At 41.3% G+C, this 20,244-nt stretch overlaps 1 protein-coding gene across 1 annotated transcript in view; it reads left to right on the forward strand.

The window, feature by feature from the left end:
- ANK2 (ankyrin 2) overlaps nt 1-20,244 on the forward strand; it is a 274,592-nt gene that overhangs the window by 153,929 nt on the left and 100,419 nt on the right. Inside the window, 3 exon segments of the mRNA XM_049786554.1 lie at nt 12,649-12,846; nt 16,398-16,496; nt 17,559-17,657. Coding sequence (XP_049642511.1) covers nt 12,649-12,846; nt 16,398-16,496; nt 17,559-17,657 — 396 coding nt within the window.

Below are 20,244 nucleotides of genomic sequence, written 5' to 3' on the forward strand. Positions count from 1 at the left end.
GTGCCAGTCTCTGTGGCATGATATGGTACCTTATTGTTGTTTTGATTTGCATCTCCCTGATAATTAGTCATGTGGAACATTTTTTTTATATGCCTCTTGGTCATTTGTATTTCTTCTTTGAGAAATTGTTCATTTCTTCTCATTTTTGATGGGGTTAGATATTTTTCTTGTTAAGTTCTGTCAATTACTTGTATATCTTAGATATTTTCATTTTATCTTACAGGTGAGTAGTTTCTCCCATTCTGTAGGTGGCTTTTATATTCTAGGTATTATTTCCTTTGAGGTGCAGAAGCTTCTCAGCTTAATATAGTCCCATCTGTTTATCTATGCTTCCACTTGTATGGAGAGTGCTGTTTCCACGTTGACAATCCCTTTAGTCTCAATGTCATAGAGTGTTTTACCTATGTATTGTTCAATATATCTTATGGTTTCAGGCCTGATATCCAGGTCTTTAATTCATTTGGATTTGACCTTTATGCATGGTGTTAGATGGAGGTCTGAGTTCGCTTTTTTTGCAGGCAGCTGACCAGTTGCTCCAATACCACTTGTTGAAGAGGCTTTCCTTTGCTCCATTTTGCATTTCTTGCCCCTTTATTGAAGATTATTGATTGCATATCTGGGGCATGTTTTCTGAATACTCGTCTATTCCACTGATCTAAGGATCTGTCTTTATTCCAGTACCATGCTGCTTTAATGACTATAGCTTTGTAATAGAATTTAAAGTTTGGGAAAGTGATGCCTCCCATACTCCTTTTCCCAAGGGTTGCTCTAGCTATTCATGGGTGTCTATTGTTCCAAATGAATTTCAGGAGTGTTTGATCCACTTCTTTGAAGAATGTCATGGGATTTCCTTAGAGGGATTGCATTAAATCTGTACAATGCTTTGGGGAGTATTGCCATTTTAATCATGTTAATCCTGCCAATTCATGTGCAGGATATGTGTCTCATTTCCTTGTGTCCTCATTTCTTGAAGCAGGTTTTTGTAGTTTTCTTTCTATAGGTCCTTCACCTCTTTAGTTGATTCCAAGATATTTGAGTTTGTGTGACACAAATAATCTGAATGGGATTTTTTTAATGTCATTTCTTCTCTATCATTATTGGTGTATAAGAAGGCCATTGATGTTTTCATGTTAATTTTGTAGCCTGCCACTTTGCTATATGAATCTATTGTTTCTAGAAGTTTTTTGGTAGAGTCTTTAGGGTTTTCTTTTTTTTTATTGTAAGAATTTATTCAAGAGACAAAATTGATTAACATAATGAGGTAAACTAACATAACATAATATAGTGACATAACATATAATATAATTGATATAATAATAATACATGTAAGTCAAAGAAAGTTTCTGATTAAAAACACATTTTTTTCCATAAAGGCTTACATATCTTTCACAGTAGTATTTTAGGTACATATTAACATTGAGTTAGGGGAATACCCATCACCAACTATGTCCTCCCCCCATTCCAGTTCCCTTTCTTTCTCCATTGAGGATAATATTTGCCACTGGCTTGTGGTAGATGGCCTTCACTATATTGAGGAAGGTTCCTTCCATTCCCATCTTGCTGAGAGTTTTGATCAAGAATGGGTGTTGGACCTTATCAAATGCTTTCTCTGCATCTATTGATATGATCATGTGGTTTTTATTTTTCTTGTTGTTGATGTTGTGTATTATGTTGATAGACTTACGGATGTTAAACCATCCTTGCATTCCTGGGATGAAACCTACTTGATTGTAGTGGATGATCTTCTTAATGAGGTATTGAATCCTATTTGCCAGGATTTTGTTGAGGATCTTTGCATCTGCATTCATCAGCGATATTGGTCTGTAATTTTCTTTTTTCGTAGCATCTCTGTCTGGTTTAGGTATCAGGGTGATGTTGGCTTCATAAAAGCTATTTGGGAGTGTTTCCGTTTGTTCAATTTCATGAAAGAGTCTTGCCAGGATTGGTAGTAGTTCCTCTTGGAAAGTTTGAAAGAATTCATTAGTGAATCCATCTGGGCCTGGGCTTTTGTTTTTGGGCAGACTTTTGATTACCATTTTTATTTCATCAATGGTGATGGGGGTGTTTAGATATGCTACATCCTCTTCCTTCAACCGTGGAAGATTATAAGAGTCCAAGAATGTATCCATTTCTTCCAGGTTCTCATTTTTAGTGGCATAGAGTTTTTCAAAGTAGTTTCTGATTACCCTTTGAATCTCTGTCATGTCAGTAGTGATCTCTCCTTTTTCATTCCTAATATGAGTTATCAAGTTTCTCTCTCTCTCTCTTTCTTTGTTAGGTTTGCCAGTGGTCTATCAATCTTGTTTATTTTTTCAAAGAACCAACTTCTGCTTTCGTTGATCTTTCGGATTGTTTTTTGGGTTTCCACTTCGTTGATTTCTGCTCTCAGCTTTGTTATTTCCTTCTGTCTTCTTATTTTTGAGTCCTTTTGTTGAGTACTTTCTAGTTCTATTAGCTGTGTCATTAAGCTACTCAGGTAAGCTCCTTCTTCCTTCCTGATGTGTGCTTGCAAAGCTATAAATTTTCCTCTCATTACTGCTTTTGCTGTGTCCCATAAGTTCTGATAGTTTGTGTCTTTATTGTCATTTGTTTCCAGGAACTTTTTTTTTTTTTTTTTTTTTGGTTTTTGGGCCACACCCGGTAACACTCAGGGGTTACTCCTGGCTATGTGCTCAGAAGTTGCTCCTGGCTTGGGGGACCATATGGGACACCGGGGGATCGAACCGCGGTCCGTCCAAGGCTAGCACAGGCAAGGCAGGCACCTTACCTTTAGCGCCACCGCCCGGCCCCTTCCAGGAACCTTTTGATTTCCTCCTTGATTTCATCTCGGACCCACTGGTTATTCAGTATGAGGCTGTTTAACTTCCAGGTGTTAAAGTTTTCTTCTGAGTCCCTTTGGAATTCACAAATAATTTCAGAGCCTTGTGGTCAGCGAAGGTAGTCTGCAAAATTTCTATCCTCTTGATATTATGGAGGTATGTTTTATGTGCCAGCATGTAGTCTATCCTGGAGAATGTCCCATGTACATTGGAGAAGAATGTGTATCCAGGTTTCTGGGGATGGAGTGTCCTATATATATCCACTAGGCCTCTTTCTTCCATTTCTCTCCTCAGGTCTAGTATATTCTTGTTGGGTTTCAGTCTGGTTGACCTATCCAGTGTTGACAAAGCAGTGTTGAAATCCCCACAATTATTGTGTTGTTATTGATATTGTTTTTCAGATTTTTCAACAGCTGTTTTAAATATTTTGCTGGCCCCTCATTTGGTGCATATATGTTTAGGAGAGTTATTTCTTCCTGCTCTACATACCCCTTGATTAATATAAAATGTCCATCTTTGTCCCTTACAACCTTCCTGAGTATAAAGTTTGCATTATCTGATATTAGTATGGCCACTCCAGCTTTTTTATGGGTGTTGTTTGCTTGGATAATTTTTCTCCAGCCTTTTATTTTGAGTCTATGTTTGTTCTGACTATTCAGGTGCGTTTCTTGTAGGCAGCAGAAGGTTGGATTGAGTTTTTTGATCCATTTAGCCACTCTGTGTCTCTTAACTGGTGCATTTAGTCCATTGACGTTGAGAGAAAGAATTATCCTGGGATTTAATGCCATCTTTATATCGAAATTTGGTGTGTCTTTTGGGTAGTCTTATCTTAGATTAGGTCTTTCAGTTTTTCTCTTAAGACTGGTTTTGAGTCTATAAAGTTTCTGAGCTGTTTTTTGTCTGTGAAACCATGTATTCTTCCATCAAACCGGAAAGTGAGTTTTGCTGGGTACAGTATTCTAGGTGAAGCATTCATTTCATTCAGTCTTGTCACAATATCCCACCACTGCTTTCTGGCATTGAGTGTTTCTGGTGACAGGTCTGCTGTAAATCTCAAGGATGCTTGCTTGAATGTAATTTCCCCTTTTGATCTTGCTGTTTTCAGAATTCTGTCTCTATCTGTGGGATTTATCATTGTGACTAGGATGTGTCTTGGGGTGGTTTTTCTTGGGTCTCTTTTGGTTGGTACTCTTCGAGCATGCAGGATTTGATCACATATATTCTTTAGCTCTGGAAGTTTCTCTTTAATGATGTTCTTGACCGTTGATTCTTCCTGGAAATTTTCTTCCTGGGTCTCTGGGACTCCAATGATTCTTAAGTTGTTTCTGTTGAGCTTATCATAGACTTCTATTTTCATCTGTTCCCATTCTTTGACTAATTTTTCCATTGTCTGTTCATTTGCTTTAAGTTTTTTTTCCAATCTCTCCTGCTGTGTGGAATTGTTATGTATCTCATCTTCCACAGCACCAAGTCTATTCTCAGCTTCTGATACCCTGTTCCAGAGCTTATCCATTTTGTCATTCACTTCGTTTACTGATTTTTTCAGTCCTGTTAGTTGACATGTTATTTCAGTTTGGAGTTTTGTGATTTCTTGATATATTCTTGATTCTTATTAGTGTTCTGTTCCACTCTATCCATGGTTTCTTTGAGTTCTTTGAGTATCTTCCATATTGCTACTCTAAAGTCCTTATCTGAGAGGTTGATTAGTTGGTTGGTCATTAACTGGTCATCAGAATTGTCATCTTCATTCTCTATGTGTGATGCTGGCCTGCGTTGTTTCCCCATTGTCACACTCGTATTGTGGGTTTTTCTACGTGTTGTGGTGGTATTCATTGGTTATATGATGCAGGCAGCACACTTCTCTGGCTCCGCCCTTTCTGGATGGTCCGACTTGCCTCCAAGGTAGGGGAGTCCTCCGTGGATGAAGCCTCACACAGGATCAAATCTTAGGCCCGAGCATGCAGCAGAGAAGACAGTCTGGAGAGAAATTCTTGCTTCTGTGATCCAACACAGTTCTTAGTGTGGTTTTTTTTCTTCTTGTGATGGTGTTCTTTTTTAAGAAAGAGCGCATGGCTGCATAGCGAAGTGGAGCTAAGTGCCTTCTGGAGCCTCTTTTCAGCCCACTCTCAAGAGGTTCATGCAACAGGATAGTAGAGAGACACACACAGGCAGCACTCACAGTTTTTCACAGTCGGGCCCCACTGGACAGGCGTAGTTTTCACTCACTCGCTGGGCAGCTTCAGAATGCTGTATTTTTGGGGTTCGCTTCCCAGGACTCTGAGGAGAGCTTCAAGAATTCAGAAAAGACAGGACAGGGCTCCCTTCAGGTCCTCTGTTTCCTCAGAAAAAGCACAGCCGGGTGGAGACTCTGCAGGTAGAGCAATCAGCACTCTGCCTGGAAACCCCCACATCCAGCCATTTCTTACTCACTTGCTGGGTAGCTTCAGTTTTTTTTGGGTTCGCTTCCCAGGGCTCTGAGGAGAGCTTCCAGAGTTCAGGAAAGACAGAGAAGAGTAGGGCAGGGCTCCCTTCAGGTCCTCAGTTTTCTCAGAAGAAGCACAGCCGGGTGGAGACTCTGCAGGTAGAGCAATCAGCACTCTGCCTGGAAACCCCCACATCCAGCCATTTGTTACTCCTCCAGTTCCCTTTCTACAACCCATATACCCCACCATCACCCCCCGGGCTGCTAGAGTAGGTGGACCCCTCTTTGTCTGGCTTACTATTAGTGATCACATATCTGTTTGGTCCTGGAACCCTCCCTTGTTTCCCCTTCTATTTAAGAGGCAGAGCTAGAAAAATCGAGGTATGTGGTTTTGTTTGAAGGCAAGGAAAGCAATAGAATGGGGTACCAAATAAGAGGAAAACAAAAAAGAAGTCAAAAGTCAAATATGCTGAAAATGGGCTGAGTCCCTCTAGAGGCTTCCAACATCAGTTTGAGAGAGGATGTGAAAAAGGTAATTGAAATACCACAACAATACAGAAAAAATTATCAAATTAAATAACCGGTGAGCACTACAACAGTAAAGATAGGCACCACACAATAGTCTCGGTTCTGAAATCAAATCATGCTCGAGTGCAAAAAGAAAGAGAAAGACAAGACAAAATAAAATAAAATAATATTGAAAAAATCAACCGTAATCTCCATAGTATCATGTCATCTGCAAATAGTGAGAATTTGGCTTCTTCCTTTCCTATCTGGATGCCTTTGATATCTTTTTCTTGCCCAATTGCTATGGCAAAAACTTCCAGCACTATATTGATAGGAGTGATGAGAGAGAGTATCCTTGTCTTGTACAGATTTTAGAGGAAAGGCTTTTAATTTAACATCATTGAAAATAATATTTGGCATTGATTTGTGGTAGATGACCTTGACTACTTTGAGAAAAGTCCCTTTCATTCCCATCTTAAAGAGAGTTTTTTTTAATCAAGAATGGGTGTTGGCCTATATTTATTGCAGCACTATTTACAATAGCCAGACTTTGGAAACAACCAAGATGCCCTTCAATAGATGAATGGCTAAAGAAATTGTGGTACATATACACAATGGAATATTATGCAGCCATCAGGAGAGATGAAGTCATGAAATTTTCCTATACGTGGATGTACATGGAACCTATTATGCTGAGTGAAATAAGTGAGAGGGAGATACACAGAATAGTCTCACTCATCTATGGGTTTTAAGAAAAATAAAAGACGAGGCCGGAGAGCTAGCATGGAGGTAAGGCCTTTCATGCCGAAGGTCATTGGTTCGAATCCCGGCGTCCCATATGGTCCTCCGTGCCTGCCAGGAGCAATTTCTGAGCACGGAGCCAGGAAAAACCCCTGAGCACTGCCGGGTGTGACCCAAAAACCATAAAAAAAGAAGGAAGAAGAAGAAGAAGGAGGAGGAGGAGGAGGAGGAGGAGGAGGAGGAGGAGGAGGAGGAGGAGGAGGAGGAGGAGGAGGAGGAGGAGGAGGAGGAGGAGGAGGAGGAGGAGGAGGAGGAGGAGGAGGAGGAGGAGGAGGAGGAGAGGAGAAGAAGAAGAAGAAGAAGAAGAAGAAGAAGAAGAAGAAGAAGAAGAAGAAGAAGAAGAAGAAGAAAGAAAAATAAAAGACATTCTTGCAATAATTTTCAGAGACAAAAGGGAGGAGGGCTAGAAGTTACAGCCCACTACATGAAGCTCACCACAAAGAGTGATGAGTATTGTTGGAGAAATGACTACATTGAGAACTATCATAACCATGTGAATGAACGAGGGAAGTAGAAGCCTGTCTAGAATGCAGGTGGGTGTGGGGTGGGGAGGAGGGAGATCTGTGACATTGGTGATGAGAATGTTGCACTGGTTAAGGGGTGTATTCTTTACATGACTGAAAACCAACCACAATCATGTTTGTAATCAAGGTGTTTAAATAAAGACATTAAAAAAAAAGAAAAAAAGAATAGATGTTGGACCTTATCAAATGCTTTCTCTGCATCTATTGATACGACCATATAGTTTTTTTTTGTTGTTGTTGATGTGGTGTATTATGTTGATTAATTTATGTATGTTAAACCATCCTTGCATTCCTGGAATGAATCCTACTTGGTCGTGGTGTATGACTTTCTTGATGAGGCATTGGAGTCTATTTGCCAGATTTTGTTGAGGATCTTTGCATCTGTGTACATCAGGGATAGTGGTCTGTATTTTTCTTTCTTTTTTTTTTTTTTTTTTTTTTGCAATATCTCTGTCTAGTTTTGGTATCAGGGTGATGTTAGCTTTATAAAAAATATTTGGGAGTGTTCCTGATTTTTCAATTTCACGAACGAGCCTGAAAAAGATTGGAAGTAGTTCCTCTAGAAAGGTTTGAAAGAATTCTTTAGTGAATCCATCTGGGCCTGGGCTTTTGTTTTTGGAAAGACTTTTGATTATTCTTTTAATTTCCTCAGTAGTGATGGGTTTATTTAGATATGCTAGATCATCTTGCTTTAACTGTGGAAGATTGTAGGAGTCCAAGAATTTATCCATTTCTTCCAGGTTCTCATGTTTTGTGGCATAGAGTTTCTCAAACTAGACTCTGCTAACCTTTTGAATCTCTGCAGTCTGTAGTAATCTCACCCTTTTCATTTCTAATCAGGTTTTTGTTTTGTTTTGTTTTTTTGTTTTTGGGTCACAACTGGCAGTGCTCAGGGGTTCCTCCTGGCTCTATGCTCAAAAATCGCTCCTGTCAGGCTCGAGGGACCATATGGGATGCTGGGATTCGAACCACCGTCCTTCTGCATGCAAGGCAAACACCTTACCTCCATGCTATCTCTGGCCCCTTCTAATCTAGTTTATTAAGTTTTTCTCTCTGTTTCTTTGTGAGTTTTGCCAATGGTTTATCAATCTTATTCTTTCAAAGAACCAACTTTTGCTTTCATTGATCTTTCAAAAACATTTTTTAATTTTCATTTTATTGATTTCTTCTCTAAGCTTTGTTATTTCCTTCAGCCTACCTATTTTGGGTTTCTTTTGTTGATCATTTTTTAATTTTAAAAGCTGTTTTATTAAACTATTTATGTAGGCCCCTTCCTTTCTGATGTGTGCTTGCAAAACTATAAATTTTCCTCTTAGTATGGCTTTTGCTGTGTCCCATATATTCTGATAGTTTGTGTTTTCATTTTCATTTGTTTTCAGAAATGTTTTGATTTCCTTTTTGATTTTATCTCTGACCCACTGGTTGTTCAGCAGTGTGCTGTTTAATTTCCAGGTGTTAAAGTTTTTTTCTGTGACCCTTTGTGGTCCACTTCTAATTTTAGTGCCTTGTGATCTGAGAAGGTATTCTGTACAATTTCTATCCTCTTGATTTTATAGAGATATGTTTTATGGGACAGCATGTGGTCTATCCTGGAAAATGACCATGTGCATTGGAGAAGAATGTGTATCCAGTTTTCTGGGGATGGTATGCCCCCACATATATATGGGGGCACACACACGTATGTGTGTGTATATATATATATATATATATATATATATATATATATATATATATACTTGTCTACTTTCTTCCATTTCTCTTTTCAGAGCTAGTATATCCTTGTTGGGTTTCAGTCTGATTGACCTATCAAGGGGTGACAGGGCAGTGTTGATGTCTCCCACTATTGTGTTGCTATTGATGTCTTCTTTAAGGTTTATCAACAATTGTATTAAATATTTTACCAGTTCCTCATTAGGTGCGTATATGTTTAGGAGATTGATTTCTTCCTGCTGTACATATCCTTTGATTAGTTACGGAATGACCATCTTTGTCCTTAAAACTTTTCTGATTCTAAAGGTTTTGTCATCTTATATTAATATGGCCACTCCAGCTTTTTTAAGGGAGTTGTTTACTTGGATGATTTTTCTCCAGCCTTTTATTTTGAGTCTATGTTTGTTCTTTTTATTTAGATGTGTTTTTTATAGGCAACAGAACGTTGTCTTATGCTTTTTGATCCATTTTGCCACTCTGTGTCTCTTAACTGGTGCACTTAGTCCATTGACACTGAGAGAGATAATTGCCATGGAATTTAATGCCATCTTTTTGTAGAAGTTTGTTGTATCTGTTGGTCTGTCTTGCCATAAAGTAGATCTTTGAGTTTTTCTTTCAAGGCTAGTTTTGAGTTGTTAAAGTTTCTGAGCTCTGCTGTTTATCCGTGAAGCTATGTATACTTCCTTTAAACCTGAAAGTGAGTCTGGCTGGGTACAGTATTTTGGGCGAAGCATTCATTTTGTTGAGATTTGTCACTATATCCCACCACTACCTTTGGGCCTTCAGGGTTTCTTGTGACAGTCTGCTGTAAATCTTAAGGATGCTCCTTTGAATGCAATTTTTCTTTTTGAGCTTGCTGCTTTTGGTGTTCTGTCCCTATCTGTAGGATTTGTCATTGTAGCTAGGAGGTATCTTGGGGTGTTTTTCTTCAGGTCTCTTTTTGGCTGATACTCTTTAGGCATGCAGGATTTGATTATATGCTGTCTTTAGCTCTGGGAGTTTCTCTGTAATGATGTCCTTGACTAGTGATTCTTCTTGGGGATTTTCTTCCTGGTTCTCTGGGACTCCAATGATTATTATGTTGTTTCTGTTGAATTTGTCAAGGACTTCTATTTTTAATCTGTTTATATTCTTTGAGTATTTTTCCATTGTCTGATCATTTGCTTTAAGGTTCTTTTCCAGACTCTTCTGCTGTAGGGAGTTGTTCTGCATCTTATCTTCCCAGCTCACTGATTCTGTCCTCGGCTGCTGTTACTCTGTTTGAGAGGCTTTCCATTGAGTTTTTCATTTCATCTAGTGAGTTTTTCAGTCCTGTTATTTAGTTTGGAGTTTTCTGATTGTGTTCTCTTTAGCTTGATATTTCTTTGAGTTCTATGAGCATCCTCCACATTACTACTTTAAACTCCTTGTCTGAGAGGTTAACTGTGTAGTTGGTACTTTTGTTTGTTTGTTTGTTTGTTTGTTTGTTTTTTTGGTTTTTGGTTTTGGGGTCACACTTGGCAGCACTCAGGAGTTACTCCTGGTTTTATGCTCAGAAATTGCTCCTGGCAGGCTCAGGGGACCCCATATAGGATGCTGGGATTCGAACCACCAATCTTATGCATGCAAGGCAAACACCTTACCTCCATGCTATCTCTCTGGCCATTGGTACTTTCTGGGTCATCAGAACTGACATCTTCACTCTCTGTGCATGCTGTTGTCCTGCATTGTTTTCTCTTTGACACACTTGTAATGGAGCTTTTACTACGTGTTGTGGTGGGATTCGTGGGCTAGGAGATACGTGCCCTTTGAGTCACTTTACTCGATGCGGCCTAGCTCCTCTGTTTCTTGATTGATGAACCTTGATGGGATTAAGTTTGCTGGGGTCTTCCTCAGCAGTCTCCCACAGGGATCAGGAAGCCAAAAATGGAGAGATGTAGAGGCTTTTAATGGCACCATGCAGGAGATGGTACCCACTTTGTGGGCTGGGACCTCCTACCTGGCTAGGTGAGCCTTGATGGGATTCAGTTCACAGGGGTCTTTCTCAACAATCTCCCGCAGGGATCAGGAAGCCTCTCTGTTTATATTTAAGACATACAGCATGATTTGATTTTCATGTATTGTGAAATAATTTGCCCCAGTAGATTCAGCCAGCAACCTTTTTCTCACAGAGCTAGAGTTGCATCCAAGAAAAAGCAAAAAAAGATTCAGAAAAGAGATGACAGGAATGTTCCATGGTGGAGAACTTGGAAGGATTTACTATCTAATATTTCTAGCAATCATCCCTCATGACAAGACTAGATTAGACTGCTCTTTTGGGACATTTATCTAATAGGTATGTTATTTTGGTTTTTCTGCCCAACCCCCATTGCCTAAAGTGACTCACATAATAATAAAATTTGGGGGCCAGAGCAATAGTATAGAGGGTAGGGCATTTACCTTGCATGTAGCTGACCCGGGTTAAATCCCTGGAATTCCACACAGTGATTTCTGAGAGCAGTGCCTCAGGGAGAATATATAATTATCTATGCTATCCATAAATTTAACCTATTATAAGGAGAGGAGAAATATACATTATACATGAACAACTTTGTAAACAGCAATATTTTATGACATTCCAATAAGTAATTGCAAGGAATTTAAGACTCAGTAATTGGGTTATTAGTTATTATTTCCTGTGAAATTCACATAACTCTAATTCAGCTCTTAATCATTTTATAAATAATTTTAAGAGATACACTGATCTACACAGCACTTCATGTCTCTGTTTCTCCTTCATTCATTCTCCCTGGTAGTCTGGCCTGGTTTCCCTGTCTTGCTTTTGTTAGGCCCTGTCCTTGAGATACTTAAAAAGATCAACTTTTTCCATTTCCATATTTCCATATTACACGGGCTCTCCCTTTTATACGAGAATGGTCTGGACTGGTTTTGTTTTGACTGTTGTTTGTCTGGTTGTCTGGTTTGGGGCCATATTCAGAGGGATTTAGGGGTTCTTGTTTTGTCTGTGTTTAGAGGTTTCTCCCACCCCTACTCAGAGTTTGAATCTGGACCCTCCACATTAAATGAAGCCTCTGACCCCTGGCCTGATTCTCTCTACTTCTGAACTCAATCATGGCCCTGAAATCACACTGTAGGTAAATTTTCAGCCTCTGAGAACCGGTCCTTCCTCTGCCTCCCACACTCAAGCTTTTCTCTGTTTGCCAAGTGAAAACTTAACAAACTCATTTGGGCCTTGCCCAGAGTTCCTTGTTCCCTTTCTCTCTGGAGTCTTGGCTGAGAGTCACAGTTCCAGCCATCCCACTTCCGGCACCAGCATCTTTTCCAGTCAGATTCTGGCACCTTTTCTAGTGACGGTCTTGCCTTGGAGAAGAGGATGTGCGTGGGGTCCCCTTGGCAGAGCTTGCTCATATCCCAGCTCTTTTTCTCCTAGCTACAGTTCTCAGAATAAACAGTCTCTCAGGACAGCACTTGGAAGAGGCCTGCCCTCTCAGGATGGGTTTTCTCAGGCCTCAATTTCTTTCATTCTCAGAAAAAATCAGATGCATTTCTAGGTTGATTCAGCATAGTGAAGTAGAAGTGAGGACTGTGACCTGAATCAGCAGAGAAATCTTCACTCAAGTTCATAAAACATATTAGCTTCTTCACTTTAAAAAATTTAAGAAATTTTGTGGCCAACATGGTTCCCTTTAGAGCAAAAATAAAATGAAGTAAAATAAAATAAAATAAAATAAATCGTGTTTGGAGGAGTGATTTTCTCTCCATAGGGTTGTGTGTTCCTGGAGTTTCCTTCTGGGAAGGCGGAGGAGACCTACATGAAGGGCAGGCAGCAGGAACAGGGCGGCCTGGGCCGAACTGGTATTGACTGTGGCCTGGGCTTGAGTTGTAGGAGGAACAGACACCTCTGCACATCGCCTCGCGCCTGGGCAAGACCGAAATAGTGCAGCTGCTTCTCCAGCATATGGCACACCCAGACGCAGCCACGACCAATGGCTACACACCCCTGCACATCTCTGCCCGAGAGGGCCAGGTGGACGTGGCCTCGGTTCTTCTGGAAGCAGGAGCCGCTCACTCCTTAGCTACCAAGGTAAGGGAATGCATCCTGACTCTAGCCCAAAGTGGACCCTGGTGGTGTTCCTTACAGGGAGGGTCAACTGGCTCCTTTCCTTGGCACTAGCTTTACCTTCTCTTTTCATTCACTTCAGTGGATGGGGAGAAGCCACCATCTTTTTAAGTGAAGGCTCAGCTTCTCTAGTAGGCGTGTTGTATTTGAAGATGGTTTCCAGGCATTTTCTTCTTTTTTCACAATAAAAATAGGTCCTATATTCCAAATTGAGGAAAAAGAAATGATTTCCTCAAACATTGAATTATTGCTATTGATGAGGAAAAGAAGGTCAAATTTGATAGGCGTTATGACTCTGTGAAACAGTATGATTCAGGAGCTATTCCTGGCACTATGCTCAGGAGTGACCCCTGACAGGGCTCAGGGGACATTTCTTTGGCCTTTTCAAGTATCTCAGTTCTACTTAGAGGTCTGTGCCAGCCACTATGATTTCCCACCTGGATATGCAAAGTCTCTAAGCAGAGTCAAGTTGGAGAATCACACTCCTTACATTGTGACAGGATCTAACATACACTGGTCTAAATTTTAAATTACTTTTAAAGTTCCATACTAAGCAGTAAAATGGTTTTCCTTCACTTGCTCCATCCAATTGGAAATTTGCTCTTTGGGTCTGACTTCGAATACAATATAAGAACACACAGCCCACTGGAGTGAAAGAAATGGGAAGGGTGCAGAAGAGAAGGAAAATAAGGATTAAACATCCACCTCAAGGACAGTTTGCACAGGGCAAACTGTTGCCCACAGGTATAATGGTGACTCAGATGATCCAAAGGACATCTCATTAAAAAGGCATAAAGTGTAACTAGTTGACAGTTCTTGAAGACATGAAGTTGTGTGTGGCTTTGTCTTAAGCAGTAGGGCTAGCCTATTCACCCTGCATTCATTTGGTTCCTAGCTCTAAAACCCTTGGGATAGAGTCCAAGGCTTTACCTACATGATACTGTGTTCTACCACTGAGCTACGTTTATGGCTTCTGTAAAATATGTTTGGGATATGACACTGGCACTTACTCAAAGCCTTAAATCTGAAGCATTGAAGGGATTTTTAAAGATACTATTTTAGGAGGCTGAAGAAATAATTCAGTAATTCAGGCTGAGCATATGCTTTGTATGCAGAAGGACGGGTTGAATGCTGGCTTGGTTCCCCAAGCACTACCAGTAGAGACCCCCAAGCACAGAGCTGAGAGTAATCTCAGAACATTCACTTCCAGTTGTGACCCAATCTCCCCTTCCCCAAAAAAGGTTGTATTTAAAACATTAGACTCTAAGCAATGCACACAACGATGGTGATAGTCCTGGTGCTAATGATAATAATAACCCAATGAATGATTGTCTCATCAAATGAAAATGATAAATGAAATTAAGCTGCACAAAGTACAGAGGTAGATATTTCAACATAGTCCTTATAAGGATTTTTTTTCTTTATCTTTATTTAAACACCGTGATTACAAACATGATTATAGTTGTATGATTACAGTCATGTAAAGAGCACCCCCCTTTTATAAGGATATTTTTGGAGTTCAGAATATCTAAAACCTCAGTCAATTAGGACAGTGAAAAAAGAGTCTACACACTGTTGTGAATCTCATTGGCATTCTAATTCTAATTGAATTCTAATTCTAGTTGACTCATCGCCATTAAAGCCATTTCAGTTTATAAATATCAGAGGGTAAACGAAATCCTGATGAGATTAACACAGGAAAGAAGGAATGACTCAAGAAACATGTGTCGGCCTCTGTTCTGTGATTCTACTGTAGAAATGCTGTGTTGTTGGGTTCAATAATAGTTTTCAAATTTATAAAGGGGCTGGATCCTTCTTTCTACAGGAGTTTCCAGGGAAGAAGCTTGACTCCTTCTCACCCCATGAATTGTGCTCAGGGAACTTAGGGTCATCCCAAGAGCCAGCCTAGTCATTGTGGACACTGAGTGGGGGTGGGGGTTTGACTACAATATTTACTTCCATGGGCAAAGGCAGAGGGAGGCAGCACCAATATTTGTCCCACACAGAAGAAACCAGCAGTCACTCCCTTCCAAAAACTTATGGGTACTAAATGGTTCATAAGATGCCATAAAAAAGAGAAACAATGTCATAGTTATAAAAATAATTGTTATAAAAATAGTGCTTTTGCTTCTTGGACTGGGTGGGTGTTGTGTGTTCTGAGTGGGGGCTAAATGCCCCAGAATAAGCCAAGCCTTTGACCACCTGCCCCAGGGGTATTGGCAATGTGTGTGAGTCACAGACCATTGGTCCTCTCCCAGCCCTGCTGTGTGCCAGGAAAGAGGATGGGCCTGAGATCATAGGGCCAGAGCCAGCTTTCCCAGAGAGCTGAGAACAGGGACATGTACCCCACTGCTAATTAGAGAGATACATGAGTTAGGCACACACAGCATCAAATATAAGCATGTGGAGTGCGTTCTTAATGCAATTTTTAAAGCTGCTGTGTGGTTGAAGCTGGTATTCAGGGTATTAAACAGAACTAATGGTCTCATGGCAGAGCTGGAAAGGGGTAACAGGCAGGATTAGAGGTACTTTTTGTTGTTTGTTTGGGGGACACAGCTGGTTATGTGTGTAACAGGGATTACTTCTGACCATGCAATCAGGGATCACTCCTAGTGGGCTCAGAGGACCAATATGTGGTGCTGGGAATTGCACCCAGGTTGGCTGAGTGCAAGGCACTGTACGATCCTCTGCATGGTTACACTGACCCCAGAAGATGCCTTTTGATGGAGAGTTTGCTTTTGTTTTGTTTTGTAATTTTGATCTTGCTATTTCTATAGGAAAAGCAAACAGACTGAAGTATATGTTTAAAATATGATATATAGTTAATGTATAACCTATATAACATGAAATATAGCATACCTGCAGAACTATCCTAAAACTTAAATTTGGAAATCTTGAGGTATTATGAAAAGGATACAGATAGAGAGTAGAGAGTTGGAGAGAAAAACAACTATTGATTGTTTCAAGTGAACTGATTAGAGTGGCAAGAAAAAGCCCTCACCCCATTTACAGAGCAGCAGCATTTTGCTGACACTAATGGCTTTTAGGAATCCCAGGCTAGTAAAGTCACGTTTCCATCTCCAGACTCTAAAGTGAAATTTTTCTGTTCTTTCTGTCAAACCGTAGGCTTGTCCATTTAATTTCATTCTTCAGAACCTACCTACTCCTAGATTAGGAGTCACACTGCTTTGGCATTTCCAATATTATTTTCCCCAGATATCTTCCTAATATCTTCCTAGTACATATGAAACGTGTTTGGTTTATTTTATTTATTTATTGGGGGGGTATACTCAGCTATTCTCAGGGCTGCCTTCTGCCTCAGCACTCAAGTCTCTCTCCTGGTGGTGATCTGGGTACCTTGTGGGTTCTTGAGATTGAACCAGGGTCAGCTGCTTGCAAACTCCGGGGCCCTGATTGCTTGTTTTCGGAGTCACAAAACAAATCAAGACATTTTCCTTCTCTGTGTGTGTGTGTTTGTGTGTGTGTGTGTGTGTGTGTGTGTGTGTATTTTCTAGAAGGGATTCACACCCTTGCACGTGGCAGCCAAATACGGAAGCCTGGATGTGGCCAAACTTCTCTTGCAACGCCGTGCTGCCGCTGACTCTGCAGGAAAGGTAAAGGTGTTGAATGGGCTGAGTGCGCTCTGCCCTGCCTTAGAAGCTTTCAGACTTCGTCTTCCTCCCTCCCTCCCTCCCTCCCTCCCTCCCTCCCTCCCTCCCTCCCTCCCTCCCTCCCTCCCTCCCTCCCTCCCTCCCTCCCTCCCTCCCTTTCTTTCTTCCTTCCTTCCTTCCTTCCTTCTTTCCTTCCTTCCTTCCAAACACTATGGCTACAAAATTGTTCATGATTGAGTTTGTCATACAGTGTACACCACCCTTCACCAGTGCACATTTCCTGCCACCAATATCCCCAGTTTCCCGACCCTCTTCCCCCTTCCCCCTACCTGCGTCTGGGGCAGGCATTTTACTCCCCCACTCCTTTTTTGGCACTGTGATCTGTACCATTGCTAATGAAGGGGTATCATGCATATCACTTTATCCCCTTTCAGCACCCAGTTCTTATCCAGAGCCATCAGTTCCACCTATCCTTGTCACAGTGGGCCAACTGTTTACTATCCTAACTGCATTCACCACTCTTGGTGGCAAGCTTCCTACCATGGGCTGGTCCTCTTGATCCTCACCTCTATCGTCCCTGAGTATCATTACTATACTATCTTTTATTTTTCTTTTGAGCTTCGTATTTCAAGATTCTCTTCTGAAAAAAAAGAATGAAACTCATTTTTTGCAGCCATACCAAATAGCTCCAATGGAGCTGTCTCTTGAAGACTTACTCAGCATGCAAAAGGCAGCATTTGATTATTCCTGTACTGCTGCCATATATTCCTCCCACCAGCGGGCCCACCAAGAACCACCGCACCATGGTTATATAGCAGCTCTCATGTAGCATGCTAGACATTTCACAGCGCAAATGCAGATCCCCTTGCTAAGAACTTGTAAGCTCAACCAACCTGTCCCTTGGGGTTTCAGTGGATTCCGATCTGAAAATCACGAATGTTGTTTCTTGCCATTGCTATAAAAATATTGACTCTATTAATGAATTAACATGGACTTAAGCGTCCCGGTAGCGTGAGGGTAGCGGCGACTAATTAATCCCCGACTTTATTAACGCACCCTTTGCAGAACGGCCTCACCCCGCTCCATGTTGCTGCTCACTATGACAATCAGAAGGTGGCGATGCTACTACTGGAGAAGGGCGCTTCCCCCCACGCCACTGCCAAGGTGAGCGGCCCGTGGCTCTGCAGTCCACTGGGGCTGGAGTTTGAACGCCTGATGTGTGCGGTGTAGACTGCAGCGACTCCGTGGTATTGATGCCATCTAGTCCGCTGTATAGATTGCAGTTAGATCATTGTTTAGATTGCAGCTAGTCCACTGTACCAACACCAGCAATTCCACAATATAGCAGTTAGTCTATACCAGCTAGCCCACTGTATAGACACTAGCAAGTCTATGGTATAGATGCCAGCTAGTCCACAAAGCACTGACAGGAATCACTTCTGTCAGTGCTTAGTGACCACATGTGATGCTGGGGATCAAATTCAAGTTCATCCTATGGCTCCTGGTGGTCAGTTTTGTAACTCAAAAGTATGCATAAACATCTTATGATACAATTATGACCATCACTGCATGAGGCCAGAGTTTAGTCTCCTGTACTTCTCGGGGTGGTTGAATGCCCCCATCCCGCAATATTTGCAGCGTTGCATAGCCACATTGACCCCAACTGGTCAGTTGAGATGTCATTGGAATGAGACTCGCTCCCCTCTCTCCCCCCACAATAGAAGGAAATGCTGTTGTGCTGGAAACATTCATATTCTAAGGTGACACAGTGAAACAGTACTGTCATTTATCTCTCACTGTGGCTAGTTTCCCTTCTCTGCTGATCCCTTTCACTGCTCAGTCTAATCCCAGGAGATTGATTATATGATGCTCTGTTTTGTCACAGATGACAAAATAAGGTGTAAATCATTGCCTAGAAAGATATGGCAAAGAAGTAGGGAGGAAGAGCTTGATGTCAGTGGGACATTATTTGAATGGACTGATTGGCTTTTGTGTTTTGTGGCTACTCCCAAATAGTGCTTAGGGCTAACTCCTGGCTCTTTGCTCAGGGATCACTCTTGGTGGTGCCCTAGAGTCCAGACAATGTTATGGCAAAGTCAGCATTCACAATCCTGGGTTTCCCCATGTTCCACAGCAGCAGAAAGAATGATTCCACTTCTAAAATATTGTGTAATCACATTTCTATTTAAATGATACAGACAGCAAAGCAGGACACTCTCAAGTCGCTTCTGCATCACTATTTGAGACCTGCTTTTGAAAAGGAACAATAAGTATCCGTGTTTTATACACACATACACATATGTGCACCTACATTGTATTAATACAAATAAACAGCTGATGATAAATTACAGGGTTGTTGAAAGAGGAGAGAGTATTATTTAGTGAACACCCCATTCTTAACCCTGTGTAACATGTTCTAGGTGTTCTAACAAAATCTGCCTTAATTTGTCTTTTCTTCTAATAGATAACTAAGTGCTTGAGGTTGAGTTCCAGACTACAACCTTTGCTTCTCCCTGTAATGGATTCTCAGTTCATTTGGATGAAAGCAGAAAGCTACTATTTCATTGGAATTTTGAAAAAAAATTTTTGGTTACTAAACGTACCCATATTTTTCTATTTTTGATATTTTGAGCCACACCTGGCAGAGGTTACACTCAGTTCGGTGTTCAGAGGTTTCTTTTGGTGGTACTCAAGGGACCATAATGTGCCAGGGATCAAATCTGGGCTTCCTATGTGCAAAGTCTTAGCTCCAGCCCTTTGAGCTATTTCTCAGTCCATGCCAGGATTTCGTTTTTCCTACTGACTTTTGAGCTATTTCCAGCTATTCTTGGAGCTTGCTCCTAATTCTATGTTCAAGAATTACTCCTGGTGGTCTCAGGGAACCCTATGCAGTGCTGGGAATTGAACCCAAGCTGGCTGCATGCAGGGCAAGTGCCCTATCCTCTGTCCTACTGACCCCATTTTGGGCGAGTTTTTTTTTTGTGTGTGTGTGTTTGTGTGTGTGTTCTTTCATTCAAATGTCCTGGTCCTTTGCCAACTACCTCTCAGCTTGACCTACACTTGAGCCTTCATTTCACGCTGGTTAGGGCTTATACTTCAGAATTTGGGAGAATCAAGGCTGGAGTCAAAAACTCGCCAGAAAGTAGCTGCCACTGGGTACATACAGACTCTGCCCGACCCTTGAACCTGGGGCTACATATGCTGATCCTGGTCAGACACACTCACATGTTTCCCACTGCTGACATGTTTTGCCTGAAAATTGGAGCTAAAATTGCCAGAAACACACACACACTGGATACATGACATGTTCATTTTTGAATGATGTGCTGGTTGTCACGTGTTTAGAAATCTTGGACTGTTCTTAAATGTCTTGCTACCCCTATATTGAGTTATGTGATCCTCTTATGGGGTTAAATAGGGGCTGGAGCAATAAGTAGGGCATCTGCCTGGCATTTTGCTGACCTGAGTTCTATCCCCAACATAGCATATGGTCCCCCAACCTGCCAAGAGTGAACTCTGAGAACTTAGCCAAGAGCAAGCCTTGGGCACTACTGAGTGTGGTCCCAATCCCCCCAAAGTTAAATGTGGTGGTGTCTTTTTTCTTTTTCTTTTTTGGCAGGGCACACCTGACAGTGCTCAGGGCTCACTCCTGGCAGAGCAGGGGACAATGTAGAATGCCAAGGATCAAACTGGGTTGGCTGTGTGTAAAACAAGCACCTTATCCACTGTCCTCTTTCTCTGACATCTCTTT

Source organism: Suncus etruscus, chromosome 14, assembly GCF_024139225.1.
Source record: "Suncus etruscus isolate mSunEtr1 chromosome 14, mSunEtr1.pri.cur, whole genome shotgun sequence".
NCBI classification, from domain to species: domain Eukaryota; kingdom Metazoa; phylum Chordata; class Mammalia; order Eulipotyphla; family Soricidae; genus Suncus; species Suncus etruscus.